Below are 24,128 nucleotides of genomic sequence, written 5' to 3' on the forward strand. Positions count from 1 at the left end.
AAATGAAGATAACAGAAAAGTTTAAATATATTATATTCCCAGTAGTCATTTAATAATAATAAAAAGAATCAGTATGTTTTATATACTTTAAAACTTTCATTTTTTTAATGTGAGAAAAATAGTGATTTAATTCCCTCACGGAAGGCTTAATGATTTTTCTTGATGTTCACTTGTAAGTTCTCATAAATGAAACCAAGGACAGAAAGAGAACGTAAGTGAACCTGATTGTTTACAAACCTTGATGTTAGATATTTAAATGCAACTTTCATTTTGCTTGCCTTTTCAGACGTTTATTAAAATAGTTACCTGTATTTCAAACAGTCATTTGATATTGGTTATTGGTGAGTCATTTGTGTACAAATATATATGTAATAAATTCTTGGGTGTATCCCATTGCTTGCGAAGTAAGGAATGACAGCTCAGGGGAGAAAGGGCTGCCTGAGCTGTAAGGAAAGTGCCAGGTGCTCCTTCCTCTCTTTTTGTTCTTGAGAGTTTGTCTGAGTGAGAGGTATGTGCTGGGTGCTGGGGGGAACTGCCAAACCCAAAATCACACATTTTGCTGAAGAGTTTTTGCCCACACCTAAGATTATGTGAATTGAAAGATGTTAGAAGGAAAATGTCCTCTTTTATTTGTTTGTTTATACTGGTGCATTTGACAGCAGCACTTTGGACATGAGCAGTTTCCTCAATAGAGTCAAATTTCTCTGACTGCTGGTGGGAGTCCTTTCACACAGCAGTGAGAAGGGAAAACCATTTTATAACACAAGAAATGTGATTGTAAAAACACGGTCACTGACAGATGCAATAAATATTCTTCATTCTTTGAAGAGTGCTAGGTCTGGGAGTATTGATTGCTCTGTGGTAATCCCTATCTGTTTGGACACACAGAGGCAATCACCAGCATATCTGGAAGTATTCCTCCTGTGTATTTTGTTTCTCTTGAAAACATACCGTGAGAAACAGTTCTCCTCTGGTTTGTGAAAATAATATGTTGCACCTTGTGCTTTTACCTTTGTGCATTTCTCTGAATTAGCAGTTCTACTGTGAATACAGCAGTAAAAGCACTCTATTAAAATAATACAGATACCTTTAAGGTACAGGTGGTAATTCATGTTGTTCCTAGATGAGATTGACATTTGGCTACCTTTCTTTCCTTCCTGGAAATAAGATGAAGTGTGCTTTTAATACGCACGCATGCATTAGGGTGTCCATCAAAGTACAGTGTAAGCCTGCATTTTGAAAGGATGTCCCTGCACTCTCCCTATGACTGAGCAAATCCAGGCGCTGTGAGTTACTAAATCATGTTGTTGGTAGAGGTAGGATTGTAAAGGCCAAGCTGCTCATTCATTGCTTGCAGCTTTATGAACTTTATTAGCTATCAACCAGCTGGATTTCTCATATGTAATCTTACAGTCGTTTCCTTCTCTTTAGTAAATTTGATCACCCTCACATTCTGAAGTTACTTGGCGTGTGCCTGTTAAATGAACCTCAGTACCTTATACTGGAGCTGATGGAAGGAGGGGATCTACTTAGCTATTTACGAGGAGCCAGAAAGCAAAAGGTAGGGTAAAGACCACAACACTCATATTTTTAACCTGCAACTGCCCTCAGTTTCTCAGTTTTTCCCTTCCTCAAAGGCCATGCTGATGTCCAGTTGTTCTGTACTTGCAAGGCCTGACCTGGCTTCTCCCTAACACGATGGGACCTCAATGTTGAGTGCTGACCTTGCATTCAGAGTTGTGAGGAAGATTGAATGTCATTAGACCACTGACTGAAATTGGGTTTTCAGTTGTGAGATGTGTGCTGAGTTTCTCTCTATGAATACCATGAACAATCCTTTGAAAAGTGAGCATAAATAATGGTGGTCATGCATGTGGTCTATCAGGCCTCATAGGGGTTTTTTTGTGTCTTTGAATATCAGCAGTATCCTTAATGTGCTAGGCATAGTCCAGGCATACAAGAAGATACTGTCCCTGCGCCCATATCCTCATATTCTTTAGAAGGAAAGAGGAGAAAAAAAAGAAAGAATAAATTTCTTTAATTAAGTAAATTTTTCCATAGTTAATATACAGATTAAGAATATGGATGGTTGAATTGTAGGTCAAAGGGCCTCAACACTGATATTTTATAGCATTATAGCAACTGTCTTGTTCATTTACATGATCAGATCAAATCTCAGTCAGTAATGAATTCTACTGAAATGTATATACATGTATTCTACTAGAACAATACATTATGCTGATTAATAAAACAGCAAGCAAACCTGATCTGATAGTAGGAGGAAATTTTCATGGTCCCATTTCTCCCACCATAGTGAAGAAGCAATTCTGAAGGTCCTAGGATATTCTTAGCCCCAAATGAAAAACCTGGATGTGTTCATCTGCCTTCCACAGCAGTGATTTGGCAGTTTACCCTGCCAGTAATTAGCATTCGTTCTATTGATATACAGAGATTTTGCACCTGTGCTTTGCATGTTTTGGAAAAATCCTGTACATTTCAAATGAGGAAACAATAGCATCTTTGCATAGGGATGTTGTCATTCTGAGTTTGTAAAGCTTGAAGACATGGCTAACTTCTGTCTTTGTTTCTCGTAGTTCCAGAGTCCCTTACTGACAGTGACTGACCTCTTGGATATATGTTTGGATATTTGCAAAGGCTGTGTCTATTTAGAGAAAATGCATTTTATACACAGGTACAGGACTTGTTTTCTTAGTCTTCCAAGGTTTACCCACAGTATTGGGATTAATTACCTTACCTGGGGAAAAATGCCTGGAAAGATGTCACAATGTAACAGGGAAGATGAGAGCACTGGAGTAAATTTTGATGTTACGCTTTTCTGCTAAAAATTACCTACAGTTCTTTCACAAAATGGTGGCCTAATCTAAGATCTGAATCCAGGACTCATTACGTCCTAGGACAGAAATGTATCCTATGCAACAAAGAGAAGGGCAAGTGGAGAGATCCATTTACTGTCTTCACCTGCTTAATGGGCAGCTATAGAGGACACAGAGCCAGACTTTTCTCAGAGGTCCACAGGGAAAAGATGAGAAGCAATAGGCACAAGTTACAGCAAGGGAAATTGGATAATATTCACAACGTGCAGCATCAGTCACAGGAACATGTTGTCCAGAGGGGCTGTGCCATCTCCAGTCTTGAGGATATGCAAAACTTAACTGGATAAGGCCCTAAGCCACTTGATCCAACCTTGAAGTTGGCACTGCTCTGAAGAGGGCATTGAACCGGGTGACGTTCAGAGGTCCCTTCTGACCTGAGTTATTCTTGCAATGCTAACTGCAGCCTCTTGTTTCTGCTTTACAAATCAGGGACCTGGCTGCTCGCAACTGCCTTGTGTCTGAGAAGAAATATGAGAGCTCCTCTCGAGTAGTAAAGATTGGTGATTTTGGACTTGCCAGAGATATCTACAAAAATGATTACTACAGGAAAAGAGGAGAAGGCCTACTCCCTGTCAGATGGATGGCTCCTGAAAGCCTCATGGATGGTGTCTTTACAAATCGCTCTGATGTCTGGTGAGTTATAGCAGCCACACAGCTGTGGGAATAATCATACTAAATCCCACGGCAAGAAAATACTGGTTTACAGGGGGAATGATAAGGTTGCATATTGCCATCTCTAATAATTTTTAGGCTAAGGCAGATTTCCTCCTAACTGGTATTTTAATGAGCTAATGAAAAGTTTGGCACCATGACAGTATACCTGCATGGATATATTTCTTAATGCTTTGAGCTCTAGCTTTGGATTCTGGCTGGAAAGAGCTAATGTCACTCAATCAAACAATTTTGTACTAGGTCCACAACGTGGTTTTTGCTTGATTGGTCAGTAAATTGACCGTCTGCATGCTGTTCCTTTTTGATTTTCATTAGATTAATTGGCATTTCCTTCCTAGAGCCAAATACTTTCCCCTTACTGTTTCACCCTCTTCTGGTGAATGCTTTATTTTCAAGCCCAAATTTCTCAGCATCATCAGAGGAAGGTCATAATACTTTGCTGTGGACGTTTACTTAAAGTGCCTATTTGAGTGGTTTTGAGTTTAAAATGAAGATGCAGAGACCCACTGTCAGGAAGCATGGAAAAAAAAAGCCCCATCATATCCATTAAACCTGAGATTCACAAGTTTAGATTTCGGTAACCATAGGTACTCCTGGTGGGCTATAGCCCCTCAGTTTTCTCCAAGTCCTCAGCCCCTGCTGCCCACTCATTTGACTGTCACTCTTCTATTTACCTAAGCAAGTCATTTAATGCTCTGTGCCAAACCAAATGAGGTGCTGATCATTTTGTGAGTGGTGCTTAGGAGAACTTCTCTCTCTCAATTTTGAAAGACGCCTCTAGACATTTCTAAACACTTGTTTAAGTGAAGACAGGCTCAACCAGAGAGGGTTGCCCAGGGAAGCTGTGAGCACTTAACGTCTTCTAAGCTGCATCTCCATGAGTCTGGGAAAGTATGCCAGTTCGACACATTTATGTTAGCTATTCCAGAGTCTGTCTGACAGACATATGAATTGTTTCACGATAAATTAAACCTTCTTACTCTTAATTTTTCTGACTGAGTCTTATTCTTAGGTTAGAGTTATTTTAACTGCTGATAGGATGATTGTTAATGATGACTAAGGTAATTAATTTATTTTGTTGGTGTTTCTTAGGGCTTTTGGAGTCTTAGTGTGGGAAACATTAACTTTGGGTCAACAACCATATCCAGGTTTCTCCAATACACAAGTTTTACACCATGTACGATCAGGAGGAAGGCTGGAAACTCCAAACAATTGTCCTGATGATCTGTAAGTTAATTTTGTTTAAATGTTGTTGGTAATATTTATAAGAAGCAAGAGGCTTATTGCCAGGTGGCCATAATTTTGAATGCTACTTACGCCCATGCAGAGTTCAATATCCTCCATTTTATTTCAGATGAAACAGTTAGCATTTGTAGCTGCCAACCTGCTACTGATTCATCTCGTAGTGCAGCCTGTGAGTAAGAACTTAAGTGTTGAAGTTGAATGGTGGATATTGGTCTTTTAAACCGGATTTCAGAGACAATATAAAGTCAGTCTTGGGTATGAATCTGGCAGTAATGTGATAACAGGCTGAGAGTGCCTGATGATATTGCTTAAAAGTTAAGATGGCTTTAAGAAAGAATTTACTGGTCCCTGTACCCCATGTGCCTGCAATAGCAGATATAACTGGCCTTCTCAATGATAGCCGCAGGAATTAGCCTACTATTAAAACACGTGTGGAAAACAAACCATTCTCTCTTTGCAGATATTAATCTTAGAAAAGCCAATAAGAAAAGCTGAGGCAGCAAAAGGGAAGTCTGCACTCCTGGTTAGTCTTTAGCTGAGCTGGATAAACAAACATTCCAATTTCCATTTGTCTCTTGAGCATAAAATTCAGGTTTAATTGAAAATTTCTTTCCATTAAAAGAATAAAATGAACATATACAGTGGATCAAACGCATACGGACCAGAGGTGTATAAGGGAGGAAGTTGAACCTGAGCCCAATGATCACTCAGTATTGTCTAATTTCATGTCTCAATTCTTCTATCACCCACCCTGCATAAGCCGTCACAGCAATGCACTTGACAGCTGGTCCTACAAATGGAAGGAGAGGCTACTTAAAGTGCACAATTCTTACTCCTGGTGCTGAGGAAATGGCTTGAGAATAATTCTGTGATTGGCAAGCCCAGACCTCTGTGATAGGTCTCACATCATTTACCATGCTCTGAGTTCCAGAGAGGGTGATTATTTATCATTATGTACATATAGCTTAAATACCATATTAGCAATAAAAAAAAAGGGTAAGCTTTAATACTCAGGGGAACTGAAGAATTGAAGAGATTATGATTTTGTTTGAACAACAGAGTGAAAACTGGAAGTCACCGAACAAATGAGAACCCAAAACAATTTCAGTTTCAATATTTTCTGCTGAAAAAAAGTTTCCTCGAAAAAATTCTTGGAGTTGTCTCATGAATAAAAAAGCAGAGGAGGTAATGTGTATTCATGTACTAGTTTGATATTCAAGCTCATACAGAGGCTCATAAGTTGCCTTTAAAATGAGTGACAAAATCTTCAGAAGAGTCAAGAAAACTTTGCTTGAAGTAATTTTTAAGGTCCCAGATCTTAAATTTAGCATAGCAGGTAGGGCTTAAACGCTAGTCTACCTGTTGTAACTTGTAGGATCAGGGCCTAATAACAGTAACATAGTTTTTGAAAGCCAAGGGTTTGAATGAGCTCTTAGACTCTTGTACCATCTTTTATCTCATTTGGTGAACACTCAGCACCTGCGTGCAGCTTCTGTCAGTAGCTAAATAGCTTTTTGCTACTTTGCTAGGTCATTAATGGCATGCTGGGATTCTTGACATTCCTGCTTCCCTTCTTTGGTTTTGAACCTGCATCAGGACACCATGAGTCAGTAATTGTCTCCTTGGCACTTTGGCTTGCTCATTGTCATTTGACAAAACAAACCATCACTGATAGGAAGAGAGTTCAAAGGCCAAATTACTTCAGCTGAGAAGTGTTTAGGAATCTGTGGTAGGCTTACACTGCGAGGGCAAGTAGGGCTGACACAGAAACCTTGGGGTGTAAAAGCACTAAGGAAGTGAGATTGGTTTTTTTTTCTTTTGGCAGGGGGGAGAAATTCTCCCCCTTGCCTCCAAAAGATGTTACTCCAGGGAGTAATCATCTGCTTTCCCCCCGAGAAGTGTGGATAGGTAAAGCTTGCTGATGAACTGGAAAAGCAGCTTGGGGATCTATAAATGGGCCATATTTATTGAAATATGAATTAAATATATGAACGGCACTACTTTTGCAGTCAGAGATCGACATCTGGCACAGTCAACTGGGTGTGAGCCTTGCATGCAAGAGCATGCCAAGGTTTGGACTGAACTGAGCTAATTTAACATAGATCCTGAAAGCCTGTGGATTGCAGTCAGGAAAATTTGTACAAGTGCGGTGCCACTTGCTGACTTGAAGCTGCAGTTTCACCAAATGCTCACTGCCATGCAAAGCTATACAATTGAGTTTGATGAAGAAACTTTAGTTTGGTAACTAAGAGCTTTTGCTATTTGGCTCTGGGAATGTCCCACCCCCACCCCCCTCCCCCTTTGGAGGTATTTGAGGGGTGGGAGAGAAGGGCTTGCTCAGAATGCATCAGATGAAAGCAGAGGCTCTTTTTCATCCCAACAATTTTTCTCTTTTTCTAAGAAAATCCCTACATCAATTGTATGAGAGAAAATTGGTAAGTCCTGTAGTTTCTGTGCACTAAAGTGTATTTCAAGAATTGTTTACTTTCAGCCTTCAATATTAGGTAATGAATATTACTTCTTCGGTTTTCCAGGCTCTCAAATTCTTACTTATCCTATGTATGCAGCTCTATTGGACATATGGTTACCTGTTGTCCCACACAGATAAAACACAGTCGTGAAATGTAGGTGCATAGGTGTACATCCAGGTGTACAGGCTAGTTCTTAAACCTAACATAAAACTTTAGCTGATGTTGTGTTTGGATCTGTTATTTTTCATTTCTCCCTGAAAGGCTTTCACCATGAAGTAAGGGAATCCTCTGAGTCTTTTCCTCATACTGAAGCGATGAACTACTTGCCAGCCTATGCTTGGCTACCAAGGACATACAAGAATGTGCTCAAGCTGTCGTTTATGTACGTCTTGGCATATTAACCTGGCTTTCACCCTCTTGACTGGTCTCATGCTGATGCATTTCTGCACTAGTGAAAGTTTATGCCATGTGACTTAAAACTTTGGATGTCACGACATGCCTTGAAAGCTAAATATCATGCCACAAATAGCTATGCGTGCAAAAGTTGCAGATATATTCTGAGACAGCATGAAAGTTTTTGTCATTAGAAACCTAAAGCCTGTCTGAATTAAATACTTTGTGAATAGTATCAGTTCTATCTGGTATTAAAATTTTAAGCCAACCAGCAAGTAATTTGATTTAGGAAATAAGAATATGGAATAAAATTAAAATGAGAAAATTCCAATTCTGAATGTTTTGGCAGCAATGATATCCCCACTCAATAACAATACTGAACAGCTTTATAAAGCAGATGATTGTCCAATAAAAAATTAGTTATTTAAAAAGACAGTGATTGGTCTTAGGAATACAAAAATATTCAGAGTCCACATTTGTTGTGTTCTTGTTTCATAAAGGAAAAGAGGATAGGGTTAAGTTGTATGTAAGTAAGAAATTTTTTATGATGAGGGTGGTCGACACTGGAACAGGTTGCCCAGAGAAGTTGTGGATCGTTGGAAGTGTTCAAAGTCAGGTTGGATGGGGCTTTGAGCAACCTGATCTAGTTGGATACGTCTCTACTTGTGGCTGGGGGGTTGGATGAGATGATCTTTGAAGGTCGCTTCCAACCCAAACCATTCTATGACTCCGTGACTTTTGTATGAATGATTTCCTGTTTCTTTCTCCCACTATTGGCCTATGGCAGTCTGTTTCTTTCTTTCCATTTGAGGAGCCATGTACTCAGTGAGCTCTTTTATGTCATTGCTTACACCTTGCACAAGCCTCTGCTCATGAGAGCCCAAGTGCTAACCTAATGGAACACAGAACCTGAACTCATGTTTTTTTCTTGAATATCCTACCAACCAGCATGACCAGAAAGCAGATTGTTTGGCTTCCAGAATCCAAGCATGGCTTTCGAATTTGATGTGACAGACATTTTACTGGCAGCAGAAGGACAACCAGAGTAATTTCACCTCATTTTGAATCCTATTCAGTACTTTTCCAACCATATTTCCAGTGTCATCAATAAAGAGTACACCTGAAAGTTAGCAGATGAAGTGATTCGGAGCGGTAGGAAGTCACTACCACTTTTTAGATTCTTAAAATGGATTTTCAAGATTTCACTGTATCCTTTTGAAAAACCAGAATCAGTCTGTCCAGCTCCACAACCACATGATACAGGTAGATGAAAAGCGGTTCTGAAACAGTTTTTCTGCTCAGGTTTCTTACCCAACGCCAGTATATTAATGGAAAATATCACTGAAAAATCAGAAGTCAAGAGATTTGTCCCACCTACTGCCAAAGGTTTTGTAAAATACCCAATTGTGGTGAAGGACAGCAGTCTCCTTTTTAAGATGAATAAGTGAGGATCTGAGCAAGCCAATTCTTTTCACAATAATTCAGTAATGCCCGGTGTCATATAGCAGCAGGTCTGGGAAGCTGTTTGTCAGGGAAGGATTTGAACTTAGGGCTTAGAGGTGAATACTCCACATTCCAGTAGCAGCTTCCTGACTGGCCTTTCACTGGCTGCTCAAAGGCTGCTCTCAGGTTTTGAGACCATAAGACATCCCTCCACTCCCACCATTTAGCATATCAAGGTGCTGGCTCTGTTTTGGTTTTCAGCCTGGCTCCCCCTGGCTTTTGTAGGATTTGGTTTTGTGTAGCCTGGACTCACCTCGGGTAAGAAACATAAATCAGCCCTATCCTTTAGACAAACAGGAGGGGCAGTTTTCCACTGAATGGTACAGATAATATTGTGCAAGGTGGGCTAGGATCCCTGCACTTGGAGGAAACTCATACCATTTTTGCCTTTGATGGGAAACTTACTCCTATTTGTTTTTGTCTGGAGGCAGAAGTCTAAATTAACCCTCTTTGTGCTGGAGGGTTTGCCTTGAACTTCCCCTGAAGTTGAGGTGGTGTGAGTTGAAGGAGGATTAAATAAGCCGATAGCTTCAGGTTGATTTCTGGTTTTAGATGTATTTTTTTCTGTGAGAGAATTACCTCGTTGTCAGCTTTCTTAGAAAATATTGGTGACTTCTTTGGTGAGAGCAGATAGTAATGGTAAATATGTCTCTCTCTAAAATTTTTTTGTTAATGTTATAGCTGTTCCCAGTCTCAAAAACATCCATCTTTGAAAAATTAAAGGCATTCATAGGGAGTATTACTAACAACTGATCTTTAATGTGCTTTCCCTCCCTCAGCCACTGATCGTAATCTTTGTACCACATACAAAGTTTTCAGAAGTTGAAAATCTAGACCAAACTTGCTTTTCAGATGATTTATTGATAAGCTTTGAGATGAACAATTCTATTATCTTTAATGTTTGCATTTTAACACTTTTTTTTTTCAGATGTGATTTAATGAGAAGATGCTGGGCCCAAGAACCTCACAACAGACCTAGTTTTACTTACATTCAGGACAAACTACAAGAGATAAGACACTCTCCACTGTGTCTCCACTACCTTGAAGACAAAGAAGCAACAGCTGGAGTCATCAACGAAGCTTTTGAAGGTGAGTCTGGGCCAGTAGCTCCTGTCCCTGTGGCTTCTGCCCTATGTACTGTAACTAAGTGTGATTCAGCAGTTCTTTTCACTGCATTTGTCACTGCCTCAAATTCTCTGCCTATAAAACAGGAACTCCAACGACATCTCTCTCATAATAAAATTGTAAACATTCAACAGGTGCCATTAGGTACGATGCATTAGGTAAAGCACATACGAGATTACCAAGCAAAAAGACCCCTATGAGGTTGCAACTGAGCCTGCCTCACAGAGACATCCAGCTTGCATCTAAATTTTTGATACTTCATGACCCTGTTCTGCTAAAGTAAATGTTCCCTGCACAGTCAGGAGAGCTTTTAAAGGCTTCTGGGTGGAAATATGCTCCAATTTCAAAGGCATCTATTGCCTCTCCATTAGCTAAACATGGCAGTTAGGGACTTACTTACTTTAGGAGTACTGATTCAGTAGTTGCCTGAAAGTGAGGCATAAATTAGGCACACAAACTTTATCCTAGCACAAACTATGATAGCCCCAATCAGGAGTCACACCATGTTGGTCCTCTGTACACTGTGAATGAATAATACTAGGTGATGTTAGGGAAGATCTACTTAACACAGGGGACACAACAAAGCCCAATTATATAAGAATGTTGTTAAAGTTGGAATAAAGTTGGACAGGAATTGAACAAATAAATAGGGGATGCCAAATTTAAAGTTGTCTGTGATTCAAATTTTCTAAACGTGAACAACCTGACTGGGACAGAACAAGAAGCTTTTCCCATCTTGCAGTAACTCCTGACTGGCTAAACCTAGAGGAAAAGTGAAACCTTAGTAAACAATGTGATCTGAAAATCTGTAAAAAGAAAGTTTTTATCAGTTGAAATACTTCACTTCTATTTCACAGATTTTTTTTTTTTTTAAGCTATTTGCATACAATGGTTTTCTGGTGAAAAATATTTCCTGTGAAAATAATTGTTTTCCATTCCAAAAAAGCAAAAACTAGCTGTTTCTAAAATTTTTAAAGTTTTTTTTCTTTTCATTTCTTCACAAAATGTTGTTGAACTGAGAAATCACCTTGCTTCATAAACAGTTTTGATAGATCAATATTTTGTGATTTTTCTAAAAACTTCCTTATCCATTCCAGGAATAATGCAGTACTCAATTACACATTTTTCTACAGGATTCTACCCATATTCAATTTACTTGCATAGTCCAAGGCTCAATTAATGATAGTCTATTTGATATTTTGCTAATCTTTATCATTTGGTGTAGCTTTACAAACGTGAGTTTATCCCCATTGTGATTTCTCTCTCTGTCAGAGCCAGTCTGTGCATGATATGGTTATATGTCAGATTAAAGACTTTATCATTGACATGATGAGACCAAAGTAAGTCAGCACTGATAACTTACCATTTCCTGCTTGTGAAACAGCTGATTTTGCACCCTTATGCTCTAATGAAGAGCTTTGTGCATTTGCATGTAGTGTAATTTCCTAGTTTCTTTAGGGGCATCTTCACTCTGAACAGTGGAGTTCAGGAAAGAGATACTTAATGTGGTGCAAATCTAAGCCTGGCATTAGCTCAGGAAAGGAGTACAGCCAATTAATTAGGCACTTTGTCCAAGCTAATAGGCCTTATGTTTTGGATGGACTTTATCTCTCCTAAATGCAGCTGTCTAGAAGCTAGGAGTCTCATCTAAGATACTCTTCTAGATATCTCTGTAGTCGAGAGGAGAAAAGGACATCTCCAGAGAGTGACAATTCACATGTTTTAGGCATGTACCATAGCATGGTCACCTTTTGCCTTTGTCTCCACCAATGATGGTTGTAATTTAGGAGGCTTGCAATATTCGAATTGAGCACAGCATCCCAGACTAGGTGCTTAATTTTCAAATGGCTACAGACACACAACTGGACGCAGGGCTGTACTGTTTTGGCTGCCTGCATCTGCTCCTGAGCTTATGTGGTTTCCTGGCTTAGACATCTTTGCTATGCGTTCCCTAACTCCACAGGCAACAGAGACCTGAAAACTAAGGGAATTAAGAAATTCCTGTGGCATTATGTCAATATCTGTTAAAATCTTTAGCAGGGTTGAAACTTTTAAATACAAGCCTGCCCCTCTGCTGCTTGGAGTTGGGGAAACAGGCTGAAATACAGGTTGTCATCCTTTTAGTGGAGCAGGCCTGGCACAGATGTAACATGCAAGGATTTTAGTTTCAGTGCAAGTCTCCTCTTTGCATGTGCCAGCTAAGCATGATCTTTCCTCTGCTGTTAACTTGCTCAATCTAGGCTACCAGTACTTTCACTGGGATGACAAACATGTATTCTTAACATAAAAAACATTCTTTTGCCAAAATTTCAGGTTCTGCCACTCAGCAGAGATCACAGAGAAAAAAATATTGCTTTATTTGTTTGCCAGGTACAAAAGTAGCATTCTTAGAAATGCCCAAGTTATTGAAAAGGAAAATATGGATTGAAACTGTCATGAAAAGTTTTGGTTTGAATGGTTAAAATTTGAAAAAACAGCTTACTATAGAGAAAGTGATTGTGTGTAAGACTACTTTTAAGGTAGTCTTAATAATAGTGGTACTCCATAAGGTATGTATAAGGTATGTTCAGGGGATCTGTTTGTGGTGGTGGTAATTTTAAAAATCAAACTCCATTAAGCCTCTTTATAATAACCTAGTTGGTAAAATCTGTCCCACTGTGGTAACCAGGGCAATTCAATGCAGGCAGAGCTTTGGCAATAGCTCTCAGGGTCAGCCTGTTTTCTTGACACACTCTCTCCCCGAGCCTTACCCTTTTCCCCACCAGCTGCCCTGTTCCCTCTTGTGGCTTCCCTCCATTCTTCCCTTTCCATAAGCTCTGCCCAGCTGTTGTTGCCACAGACCCGCTGCTGGATCTGCATTGGGATGGAAAGACAAAACAACTGTTTCCATGCTTCCATTCAATGTTTTCATGCTTCAGTTCTTGAAACTCCTCCTTAACTTCTCCTCAGACTCATTTAGTGATTTTCACACAGGGAATGTCCATCAGGAAACAGTATAGCTTGAGTTTTATTTATCTATGTATCGTCCTTTCGTTTAAATGTATTTTAAAAGACTAAACACTTAATAAACTCTTTACATGTTGCTATAATGCACATAGTAATTTCCACTATATGAATACTTTATCTGTAGGTTATCTCCCTCTTTCCCCAAGTACAGTCTTTATAAGCCCATTAAAACGTTATGCTGCATACTTGACTGAAGGTCTGGAGTCCTGGGGATGTCTAAATTTTGCTGGATTATCTGATCAGGGTTACATACACGTCAGTTTTCTGTAGCTTTTCAGGCTTAAACTAATTCAACTGTTTTTCTGCCTGAGATGTAAATCTTATGCAATGGAGTTCAGTGAAATGCGGGCTCCAGAAGTGCAGTTGATTTAAGCAGGAACTGGCCATAGGGTTCTAGTTGGGCTTCCAGACTAAAACACTCACTCCTTCATGACCCTGTCGTGAGCAGTTTGGGGCATGGGATACGTCTCAGTCTGTGATTTGTAAAATGCTGTATAATAAGTAACGATATTTAAAATAACTGTAATTTTGCATTCATTTTTAGCTGGGACTAAATGCAGTACTTCTTGTGTTTGTAGTAGTAGTAGATAGATAACAGCCAAAATGAATAATCCAAAAGACTGTTCCATGATGGATTGTCCTGGACAACATTTTCCAAAAACGTTATGCGGTCATTGGCCTTTGTGTGTAATGAAACTCCTGTCATAAGCCTCCCGCCAAGAAATGCTTGCTCTCACCAGGAGACTTGATTCCAAAAGAAAGAGCTAAATGTCAAGCAAAGTGAAACGACAGGCCTCAAAATAACTGCGACATTTAGCCTTACATGGAGTCATGCATCTTCCAATTTCTGTTGAGCCTTACCTACTTGTAGGTAGCCACACCTTTAGCAGGTCCATATGTGCTGTCAGTGCTATTTCATAGGTGGGAGAGCTGGAAAACATTAAATTTTCTCATCAACATTAATGTTGGTGCCGTATGACATGCAGATTGCAAGTGCGGGTGAACTAATACAGACAGTATGTTAGTGGTCTGGACAGCACACTAACAGGATAGTGTGGGGATGGCAAAAGGGACAACCGGCTTTGTTATTGCCACAGTTGCCCTTCTAAAGGAGGCATCAAATGGCAATAAATAGGCCTGAGCAATACCAGCAGCTCCTGGCACTGCTGCCTCAGAAGGAGGGAAGCAATCTCAGGACCAGGAACAGGTCTATGAGTTCAGAGTTTTTCCTTCTTGCTCTTACAGGCTTTCCCAGGACATTGCTCATGGGCATTAAGCAGCATTGACATTTTTTTTGAGTGAGGAAGCACTTTCCAACTGGAGGCTGAGACACCAGCGGTCTTTGAATCCAGTGGGAATTGATTGAGCAGAGGCCCCATCACCAAAGTCCCCATTCATTGCTGAAAGATAGGCTGTTCTTTATGCAGTTTCAAGAAGTTCAAATGAAATGTCATGAATCAGTGTGCTAACAGGATGGCCCTGCATTGCTGTATAAATAACCAGTCCGTCTATTTTCAGACATAACTTTTTACATTTGCACATACAAGACAGCACTATATTTTTTCAGGTCCCAAGCGTGCCCCTTTACGGATGGAAACACCTGTTTGTTTTGGCAAACGTCTTTGCCGACATCAGACAACTGGTCATTAAGCAGCTGGAGCAGCTCCTTGCCTTTATGACCCAGGAGGACTATTCTTATCAGTGCTGCTCCCCACAATCCCTTTTGGACCTATAAGGGAAAAATGGCAAATTACTCAGAAGGTGTGCCGCAGCATTACACTCTTACAGCTAGAAGTGGCTCCTCTGGTGACACGCAGGGCAGTTGGAAGGAGCTCGAGGAAATCCAGGGCAAAAGAATAAAGACTAAAAGGAAACACATTTGGCCTCAAAAATCCTCATTTTTAAATCCCTAAGCTGGAGAGGTTACTTGAAAATTGTGGGAAGATAAAACAGAATTTTGTAACGTTTCCTTTTTTCACTGTTCTTTACAAAGCCAGTCACTCATTGTATTTACTTTTTTTGGCAATTAAGGTACTTGCTAAAAATGTGTGGTTTTTTTTTTTTTTTTTTTTTAAATCTCTGTGCAAAATTTTGCATTGAGGGGGTTTGATATTAAAATCTGGAATCAGCAATTTCACCATTATATATCTGTCCTCTCTGCTGGCTGAAGAGTACTGGTTTGCTGTTCCCTGTCTAAGAGTCATGAGTTTATTTTCCTAAAATGAGCTGTGTTTTAAAACACTATTCTGCACACCTCTCTGAACTTAAAGTAATCACTTGGACAAAAGGAAGCTTCTCTAAAGCAGATGTGTTGATAAGAGACATTTTTAAAACCTTGTATCTAGTCTCCTTTGTATTTTTCTGAAATTCAGTAATCCTCTTCCCCACTTAGCTTAGTGAGTGGCTGACCCAAAGCCAGCAGAGGTCAAAGAAAAGGCATCTTCCAAAACAGTGAGTGCTTGCAACACTGCGGGAAAAGGGAGACTTGGTGGTGTGATCATTTCTTATTTGTCCCCTAGACAAATGCTGTTTGATTCCAGAGCGCGCACGTGAGCCATACGATACTGCAAGGCGAGTCATGCTAATACTTTGCCTTGGACTGAGGAAAAAAAAGTCAGATGATATGATGTTATAAGAGCTGACATTTGTGTAGCATGGTTGTATAGGTATAAGCAACTAAAAATCAGGCATTGCATTTACGCTGGCTGTCTAAGCTGTTTGACAGTCACCAGAGAGCTGTAGACATGCCCAGGAGATGTTACTGTGTACAGGTAAGGGTGTGAAATAAGCATCTCCACAAAGTGACTTATTCCTCCTTTCTCTCTCTCCTTTGACTGTAAAGGCAGCCTAGGCAAGGAGCCTAAACCGGACTTGTAAGAACAGGGCCATTAAAACTTGATAAAATGAATCCTGTTTTGTGACCTAGAGAAGGGGGGGTGCTTCCCTATTTATATAGTCTTATTATATTGCAGCAAATGTGGAACTGGCCTTTTTGGTTCTCTTATATTATAAATGATAATAAACAAGGTCATAGACAGGTTTATATCTGTATTTCCCCAAGACAGCTTCTTGCACACAGAGATTTCAGTCCACAGATCTCTGAAAAAATCTATTAAAATAAAGACAGGCAGCCAATGCTTCAAGCAGTTTAGTGCGGTGGAAATGCAGGATGAGCAAAATTCTCACTTTTAGCACCTTTAGTATTTGACAGAATAGCAAAGCTTGGTGAGTCACCCTTAAACCATGCAAGATCACATGCTTCATTAGACAGGAAACACAGATATATCTCCACTGATATATAATACAGAGTGGAGTATTAAAACAGATATATATTTGTTCTATTTATATTCTTACTGGCAATGTGGGGAAACTGAAACACAGCACCTCCAGCTCCAGGTGGCCAGCAGGTATCAAGAAAATATTCCCTACACAGGAACTATCTCCTTGAGCTAACCAACATAGCTGAGGTGGAGAAGTCAGGGTTCAATAGCCACCTTTTTCACCCTGAACAAAGATACGTCATCGAGCGCTTCTTTTGAGTGTGTTCACTGTGAGGTACACCTTTCAGCCATGCCAGTACGTCAGCCAGCCTCTCGTTTACTGCCACGTACAGCGCATGGCAGTGTATGTATGAGAAAAGCAAGAGGATATTAGAGGGAAAAAGTAAACGTGGCTGTACTTCTGAATACCTTACCATATTGAAGGTGCTAAGCATCGAATGGCTTTATGTTACCCAGGATTAGTAACATCTCAAGCTGGCCACTTAGCTGGTGTAAATCAGCGGCATCCCACTGGTTTCTATGGAGATTTGTTAATTTGCACTAGCTGAGGATCTGGCCCTGAAATAGCTGTAATAGAAGATCAGCTTCTCTAGATCAGTTTGTTCAGTGTCTACCAATCAGCTTTTCTTCTGACTTTTTTTTCATCTTATATGTTGTCGCCTTCTGAACTTAAACACCAAAAAACCCATCTGCTTATCAAGACATCACAAAAATTTGCACCCTTCCAGGCAGGACTTCAAAACATGTTGTGAGCCCACACAGCCTACCGAGCAGGCAAAGAGAGACACTCTGCGATGGCGAGGCAGGATATGTGACCCAGCTCGGCATCGCAGCTGCCCTGCGGCAGGAAACAGCCAACTGAGATGCTGAGATTGGGAAGGGGGAAGCATGGATGTTATCAGGTTAGGACTGGCCTCCTCAGAGGAGGCTAAGCAAGCAAACTCCATCCCTCATTGCTATGAGTCAGGCGATCATAGTTTCTTGTGTCAATTAACGTGGGGCTCTCTAGAGTAAGCTTCTGCCTACCCCTGGAGAGATGCATTGTAATTAATTTACCTGCACTTTGGCTCAGATGTTGTGCTTTAAGCACACCGCTAGTAGGAAAAGTGTCCAGCAAGGTCAAAGCTACATGCGTTTAGGACCTGAGACAGGTATCTATCCAAGTACAAGCTTTGAACATGCCATTTTAGTTATTGGAAGCAGTCTACCTGAGAGAGCACAGACCTCAATTAGGAGCCTGCTTCTCAGCAGTGTTTCTCAGCCTGCACAAAGGTCTGGACTGCCAGAGCTAGCCCGCCTCATGCCACGAGGTAGGTAGTTTAAAGCAAACGTGGGTAATTCTACACTATGCAACAGTCCACAGTGTAGACAACCCCTCAGGATTTAAGCGTTTGGAGTTGACTCCCCAGCACGACTTCAGATTCCATGAAGGTGTTCCTTGGACGCCTCCTCTTGGGACGTTTTGTTGGCTCAGCCAGGCTTTGCTTGTGAAATCTGAGGGGATCACATCACATGGTTTATCCTGCATTTACTCACGTATAACCCAGCATGACTATACATCAATCAACTAATTTTAGCAATGTTAAAACCGAAAAGAAAATAATGATATCTCATAAATATTCTGACCTGCCTTCCCACTCCAGCTTCTCTCTCTCTTCCTTCAAATTCTTAACATTTTTGGGAATGAGCTTCCAAAGATTATTCAGAATTCTGTGCATTGTCTTATGGCTTCCCCAGCGTGTTGGTGGTGCTTCTAGCCCTCACATTTCTGGGGGAATTTCACAACATATAATGGTTTTTTTTCTTCAGTTCCTCATTTTTCAGTATCTTCTATCTCCATCCATCATATAACTGAGTGAGCAAAAAAATATTTGCTTGCTTTGCTGACTTACATGAGAGGCAAACATTGTAGTGCATAACTTGCCATCCTGACATCTTGGCTTGTGCTACGCTTTCATGGGGGCCGAAAACTGCGCTAAGAGGAGATGGCACAACAGCAAAGGAAAGGGCACTTGTAGTCAAAAATCTCACTGTGAAAGTGACAATGTATTTTATACATGTGATGCCATTGCGAAAAGGACATCAACATTATTTTCTTCCTCTGTATTTGGATAGGGAATGTTTATTTTGCAAAAATAGTCTTTCTGGCTTATTTTGTCCCCAAAACTCAAAAAGTAAAACCAAGACAAGGTGTTTGATTTTTTTAGCTCTTTTTCTCTATAATGAGAAATGCAGTGGTGCATAGGCTGAAAAAGGATTATAATATTTTATATATTCTGTAGTTCTCCAGACCTGTTGGGGAAAGAATTAGTAATGTATCTATATATCTGGTAAAAATATCTCAGTGACCTCATACTCACATTTGTGTAAACATCACCTCATCAGTTCCAGATACTTATACAGGAAACAAATCTGAATGCTCCTCTAGTGTTCTATACTTAGGCAGGTCAGCCGGCATATGTCTGGTCTGTAAATACCCAGTTTTACTTGGGTCCTTATTTTAAGGTTTCTCTCTTAAGAGTTTGCTGCAAACATGCCCTCAGCATTTGCCACTGTGCCTTTTCCAAAGCAACTGACTCCTGACGGTTCCCATTAAAAGCTTTATTAAACAAAAAACAAATACAAAGAAGAGCTGTGCTGGTTGGTAAAGGCTTAGTCGGGATTGAATTACTAAATATTGCCATAATAGTCCTGAACTGACAAAATGAGTATCAAATGATTTTTCATAGCTGTCAGTCACTGTGGTACGTGACCACAATTTGCTCTATGTTCCAATCCCTATCTTGCTAACAGGTTTCTAAAATCAAAATTCTCCTTCAGACTTTTCCTGTTAATCTTTCCTAACGGACTTTAGCATCCGGAACAGACTGTTGCCTTTATAGCTTGGGGTGTGTGTGATTATCGTGACATAATAAATTGTATCTTGCCTGGTGCGACAGCACAATGCTTGTGACTCTTTTGAACAGATAACCCCAAATGTCACATGTTTAATTTTCCAGTAGTGAAGTAAAGTAAGGAGGGAGTGTAATAAAAGAAGGTGCATGTTACAAAAATAAATGCAAAACACAGCAACAATTAGAGCTTGAGCCCTTAGTTAATCATTTTTACATTTTTTAAAAGATATACCCCTGGCAATAGATTTCAGGCAACTCTGTATATATGAACAGCATCAAATTAGGGAAGAGTTTTTAGAAATGGGAAAAACACACTGGATTGGCAACTTCAAGCTTCTAGAGAGACAAACCAGAGAGACAGTCTGTAATGATTTAGTAGGTAGAACTGCCTATGTTAGAGGACTCTCTAGCAGTGTTATTAGCAGGGTTACACAAAGGTACAGATTAAAATCACTTTGGCCTTATTCAGGCTATCTTTACTATCAAAAGCAGCAAGTCATATATTCATAACTGTATTGTTGCCTGTAGAAGTATGAATGGTGATGACCAACCTTCCCTAAGTGATTTGCTTAAAGCTATAATCCATGCAGACCATAGCAGAAAATAAATTTGAATCATCAGTCACTCTTTATGTGGTCACTAGACCAACTTTCTCCAACAGCTGTCTGACTTTGCTTTCTAATACTACATGTATATCACTGGGGCATTGTCTTTTTTTTTTTTTTTTTTTAAATGCAGATAGTGATGTTCCATGTGCAGATTCGGACAGTATTCTTTCAACCACGCTCATGGAAACAAGGAATCAAGAGGGCTTAAATTATTTGGTATTAGTCAAAGAAGGCAACCAAGAGCAAGAAAGCATCAATTCTGCTGAACTTAGTTAAGTCTGATTCCCTCTGAAAGAAAGAAAGAGTGAAAGAAGAGAAAACACTCTACCAAAGAAGACATAAGCCAAGGAAAGTATTCTACACTTCATCATATTTACAGAGATGTCTTTAAAAAAACAGGAACTCTCTAAAACATTAAAACTACCAAAAAAATCATAAGGTACTGAATGATGTGTAGCAGAATAAGACAACAATTACATATCTTTTGATTTTCTACATGTTATGCTTTGGGTGTTTCACAGGAGATAGTTTAAGAGAATAAAACAACCAGACAGCAAGTGATTTTACTGTGGTGTTGATTAACTTTAAACAATCACATATGCCTCAGACACTTCCAAAAAGGGAGTATTGGTATGCTGTCTTAAAGAATCAACCAACTAGCTCGTGAAAAAAACCCAACAAACGGTTTAAATTCATTTTGCACAAACAAGATTTTACTAATTGAAAAACTAACATAAATTCTTGTTGCTTTTTTATGAACTCCAAATCAGAAAGCAACTGAACAAGGGTGACTGGTTTGTTCACTGCTGAAGATAGTCTATTTTGCCATTTAATTTAAACAAATGCTTGCAATCATCTTGAATGTTAAGTTGCACAGCAACTGATCTGTGAATCTAGGAAAGCTTGTTTTCTTACATTTCTTTTCCTTTCCCTTTTTAATGTTGGTCATCCTCGCTTATTTCTTATGAGACTGGGTGAAGAGAAATTTTTATTAATGTTTGGAGATCAAGTCAAAATATATAGTAAAACAATATATAAATCATTACTGAATAAAAGACAGCAATAAGCCTTTTGGAACATTTCATCATGAATAGTAGTTTGCAAATTATGAAGAGCATTGACATCTGTCAGGAAACTATAAACATGCTCTGATCTTATTCAAATATTTGAGAATGTTGGACACCAAAGAGTAGTAAAGGCACTATCTGATGTCAGAATGCATACCTTTTTAAGATGCAACTCCACTGAAATCAAACTTCAGAAGTTTCTTATATGGAGATCCAACACAGATGAAGAAGAAATTTGTTTTTTGACTGTTTTACTCAAACGAAATAGAAATTGAGAGCTTTTCAATTAGATTCTTCAAAGTCCCTGACAAAGCCCCTTCAAGTGGTCTATAATTATATAAATATTTTTTTTCTTCATCTACAAATTAGTGGACAAGCCAGATTTGCTAGTAACAATTGCAGCGCTGCTTTCTTTTTTTTTTCTCCTAAACCATGCTCACCAGACCATGAGTGACGGATAAATAAATAAATACTGTATAATATTTCCTTCCTCTTCAAGTGCTGCTCAATTGATTGTACAATCATCCTTCCATTTCATTAACTTAAACGTGAGTAACATTTACTAACCAGTAGCATGTGCCAGCCAGAATCCGGGAAGATCCCAGTTCTGTAGGCACCACACCTGGATGACTCCATGTGCATGTGTAATTCCTCTTCACTCAAAAGGACTACTCAGCAAGCCACAAACAAAGGTTTTGAAAACCAACAAGACTTCCCATGATATCTTTTTCTTTAGAAGAAGAAGCCTTCAATCCTGCCAAAATTTCGTCCAGGCAGCAACTTTCACAGGCCACATGACCATGTCTTTGATGTGATAACCCAAGTCGATTCAGTTTCATATAGGTCTGAGTTGAAAAAGAGTCATGCAAGAGCCTATCCAATATGGGTAAAATGGGTTAGTGTGCAAGGTGAGTGTCAGTGACAGACAGCATTCGGAAGTAATGCCCTTCAGGTCTTGAAATAGTCCCAAATACCCAAAGCAGCACAGAAAGAGCAGAGGAGAAGGTAAGTCTCCCTTTGTCCACATTTTGTAAGTGTTGCAAGACAAGAGTAATTTTAATGAAGGATTTATCACAGCATGATGAGGAAGAAAGTGTCAAGTTTAATGCATTGCCAATAAATGAAAGCTCAGGATACTGACCAGTGATCTATGCCTTTTGCATCTAATAGTATGAAAAATGGATTGGACTGGGTAAAACACAAATCTCTCAAATCATATCTAAGGATCCTGATCTATAAGTTGCTGAATTCAGTGGAAGACACAGTACCCGACCTTCCCTGTACGTGCAGTGGTCTGAGGCATGCTTAGTGATAGAAATTATCAGCTCGAAGCATGGCCCTACCCATTCTCCTTCTCCATTCTCCTTTCCTCGTTCCCCTGCCTTAGAGGAGTAAGAATGCAAACGCAACTAGTTCCACTGAGTTATGGCAAAGCTGAATTTGATGTGTGCAAGCTTACCTTGCTTGCATCCACTCATTATGCTACTTGCAAAGAGTTTCTTAATCCTTCATATTTCTGTATCACCCTTCTCTTTACACTTCTTCATCATTTCACTTCTCATTGAAGTGATGCTTCCTCTCTTCATTCGAACTCTTCACGATGATTCATGCTTTACTCGTCAACTCTTATTCACTATCACCTCTTGCCTTCAAGCAGCCAGCCCCTGATCACAGTTTTCGAAGCTATAGTCGGGGAGATGCGCATATAAGAAGTGTTGAGAATGAGAGATCTTTTTAGCACATTGTCCCTTGTGCAGAGAGTGGCACCACCTGGCCTGTGTTTGTCTCTAGCTCTTGGCACCTCCTGGTGTGGCAGATCAAGGGAAAGAGTCAAGAAAGCCTTGAGTTCAAGTGTCTTGACTTTCAAGACTATAGGTTTTTAAATAAGTGTAAATGGGTTCAAGAGTGGCAATGTAATTTAAAGGAAATATTTATTTAGTGGAGAAAAGAATCCTGACATATTAGAAAGGTTAAATACGACATAAGGGTAAAAGTGAAGCCGTTGTTGTGACCACACTTGTGTGATGTACTGCTGAGAGACTCATCCTCAAGCATAGAGGCAATATCATGCATTTTTCGTTTAAGGTGTACAGTGAGACCAAGTCTATGGTGTGATATCTATGTAATAAAAGGAATTATTTTTGGATTCCCTTGTAAGCCAGAGAAAGCCACCTAAATAAGAGGAGAAACTCGTCCTTAGAAGATTCCCTCTGCAAGAGCTGGAGGAACCAGAAGGTGATGTCTCAAGTCTGACTCCTACCACCAATTCCAAAAGCCTCTTAAAAAAAGCATAATTCTGAGGCTGGTATAAAGCAGACGGACCCAATGTGTACCTGCTGTAAATCAGGCTAAATATGTTAGGCTGTGCTGATGTACAGCAGTGGAGAAACTGCCTCCAAGTCTATAGCTTCCCAAGATTTGGGCTGAGAGAGGTAGACCTATGCCCAGACCAGCCCAGCCAACAATAACTAAAGCATTAATGTTTGGTGGCAAATCTAAAACATAGCACAAGACGAGCTGCTATGAAGAAAATAGACTCCAACCCATTACAGTCTCTAACCTGCCCGGGAAGAGGTGTGTGACCCCAGGGGCTGATGAGGGGATGCCCTAGGTGAGTCTCTGGGACACAGTCGGTTACTATCTCAGGCTCTTCGTTGTTCCTTGATGCCAAAACAAACACTTGGCGAGATCACTGAGCAATGATGGTGAGCATGCTTCAGGATGTGATACCACAGGCCCACAGTGCTGGGCTCTCAAATGGCAATGACTGAACTCTGAGCCGTGCTTGGACAGACATGGACATACTATGTGGCTTTAGTTGGCTTATTTAATCTCTCAGCTGCAGACTTGACATCCATATGAATGGCTGAAAAATATTTACAGCTACCTATGAATAGTATTTACTACAACATAACACAAATGCTGTGGCGATTAATTAAAGTTTGTAAATTATTTTGTAAACGTGAAGG

At 39.8% G+C, this 24,128-nt stretch overlaps 1 protein-coding gene across 1 annotated transcript in view; it reads left to right on the forward strand.

The window, feature by feature from the left end:
- The window catches only part of ROS1 (ROS proto-oncogene 1, receptor tyrosine kinase), a 73,236-nt gene extending 52,587 nt beyond the window's left edge, over window positions 1-20,649 (forward strand). Inside the window, exons 39-44 of the mRNA XM_074578316.1 lie at window positions 1,432-1,561; window positions 2,595-2,692; window positions 3,324-3,527; window positions 4,659-4,793; window positions 10,107-10,267; window positions 20,223-20,649. Of these exons, the coding sequence (XP_074434417.1) occupies window positions 1,432-1,561; window positions 2,595-2,692; window positions 3,324-3,527; window positions 4,659-4,793; window positions 10,107-10,267; window positions 20,223-20,368 (874 nt within the window). The 3' untranslated portion in view covers window positions 20,369-20,649. The remainder of the gene's footprint in view (window positions 1-1,431; window positions 1,562-2,594; window positions 2,693-3,323; window positions 3,528-4,658; window positions 4,794-10,106; window positions 10,268-20,222) is intronic.
- The last annotated feature ends 3,479 nt before the right edge of the window (window positions 20,650-24,128 follow it).

This window comes from Larus michahellis, chromosome 3 (assembly GCF_964199755.1).
Source record: "Larus michahellis chromosome 3, bLarMic1.1, whole genome shotgun sequence".
NCBI classification, from domain to species: domain Eukaryota; kingdom Metazoa; phylum Chordata; class Aves; order Charadriiformes; family Laridae; genus Larus; species Larus michahellis.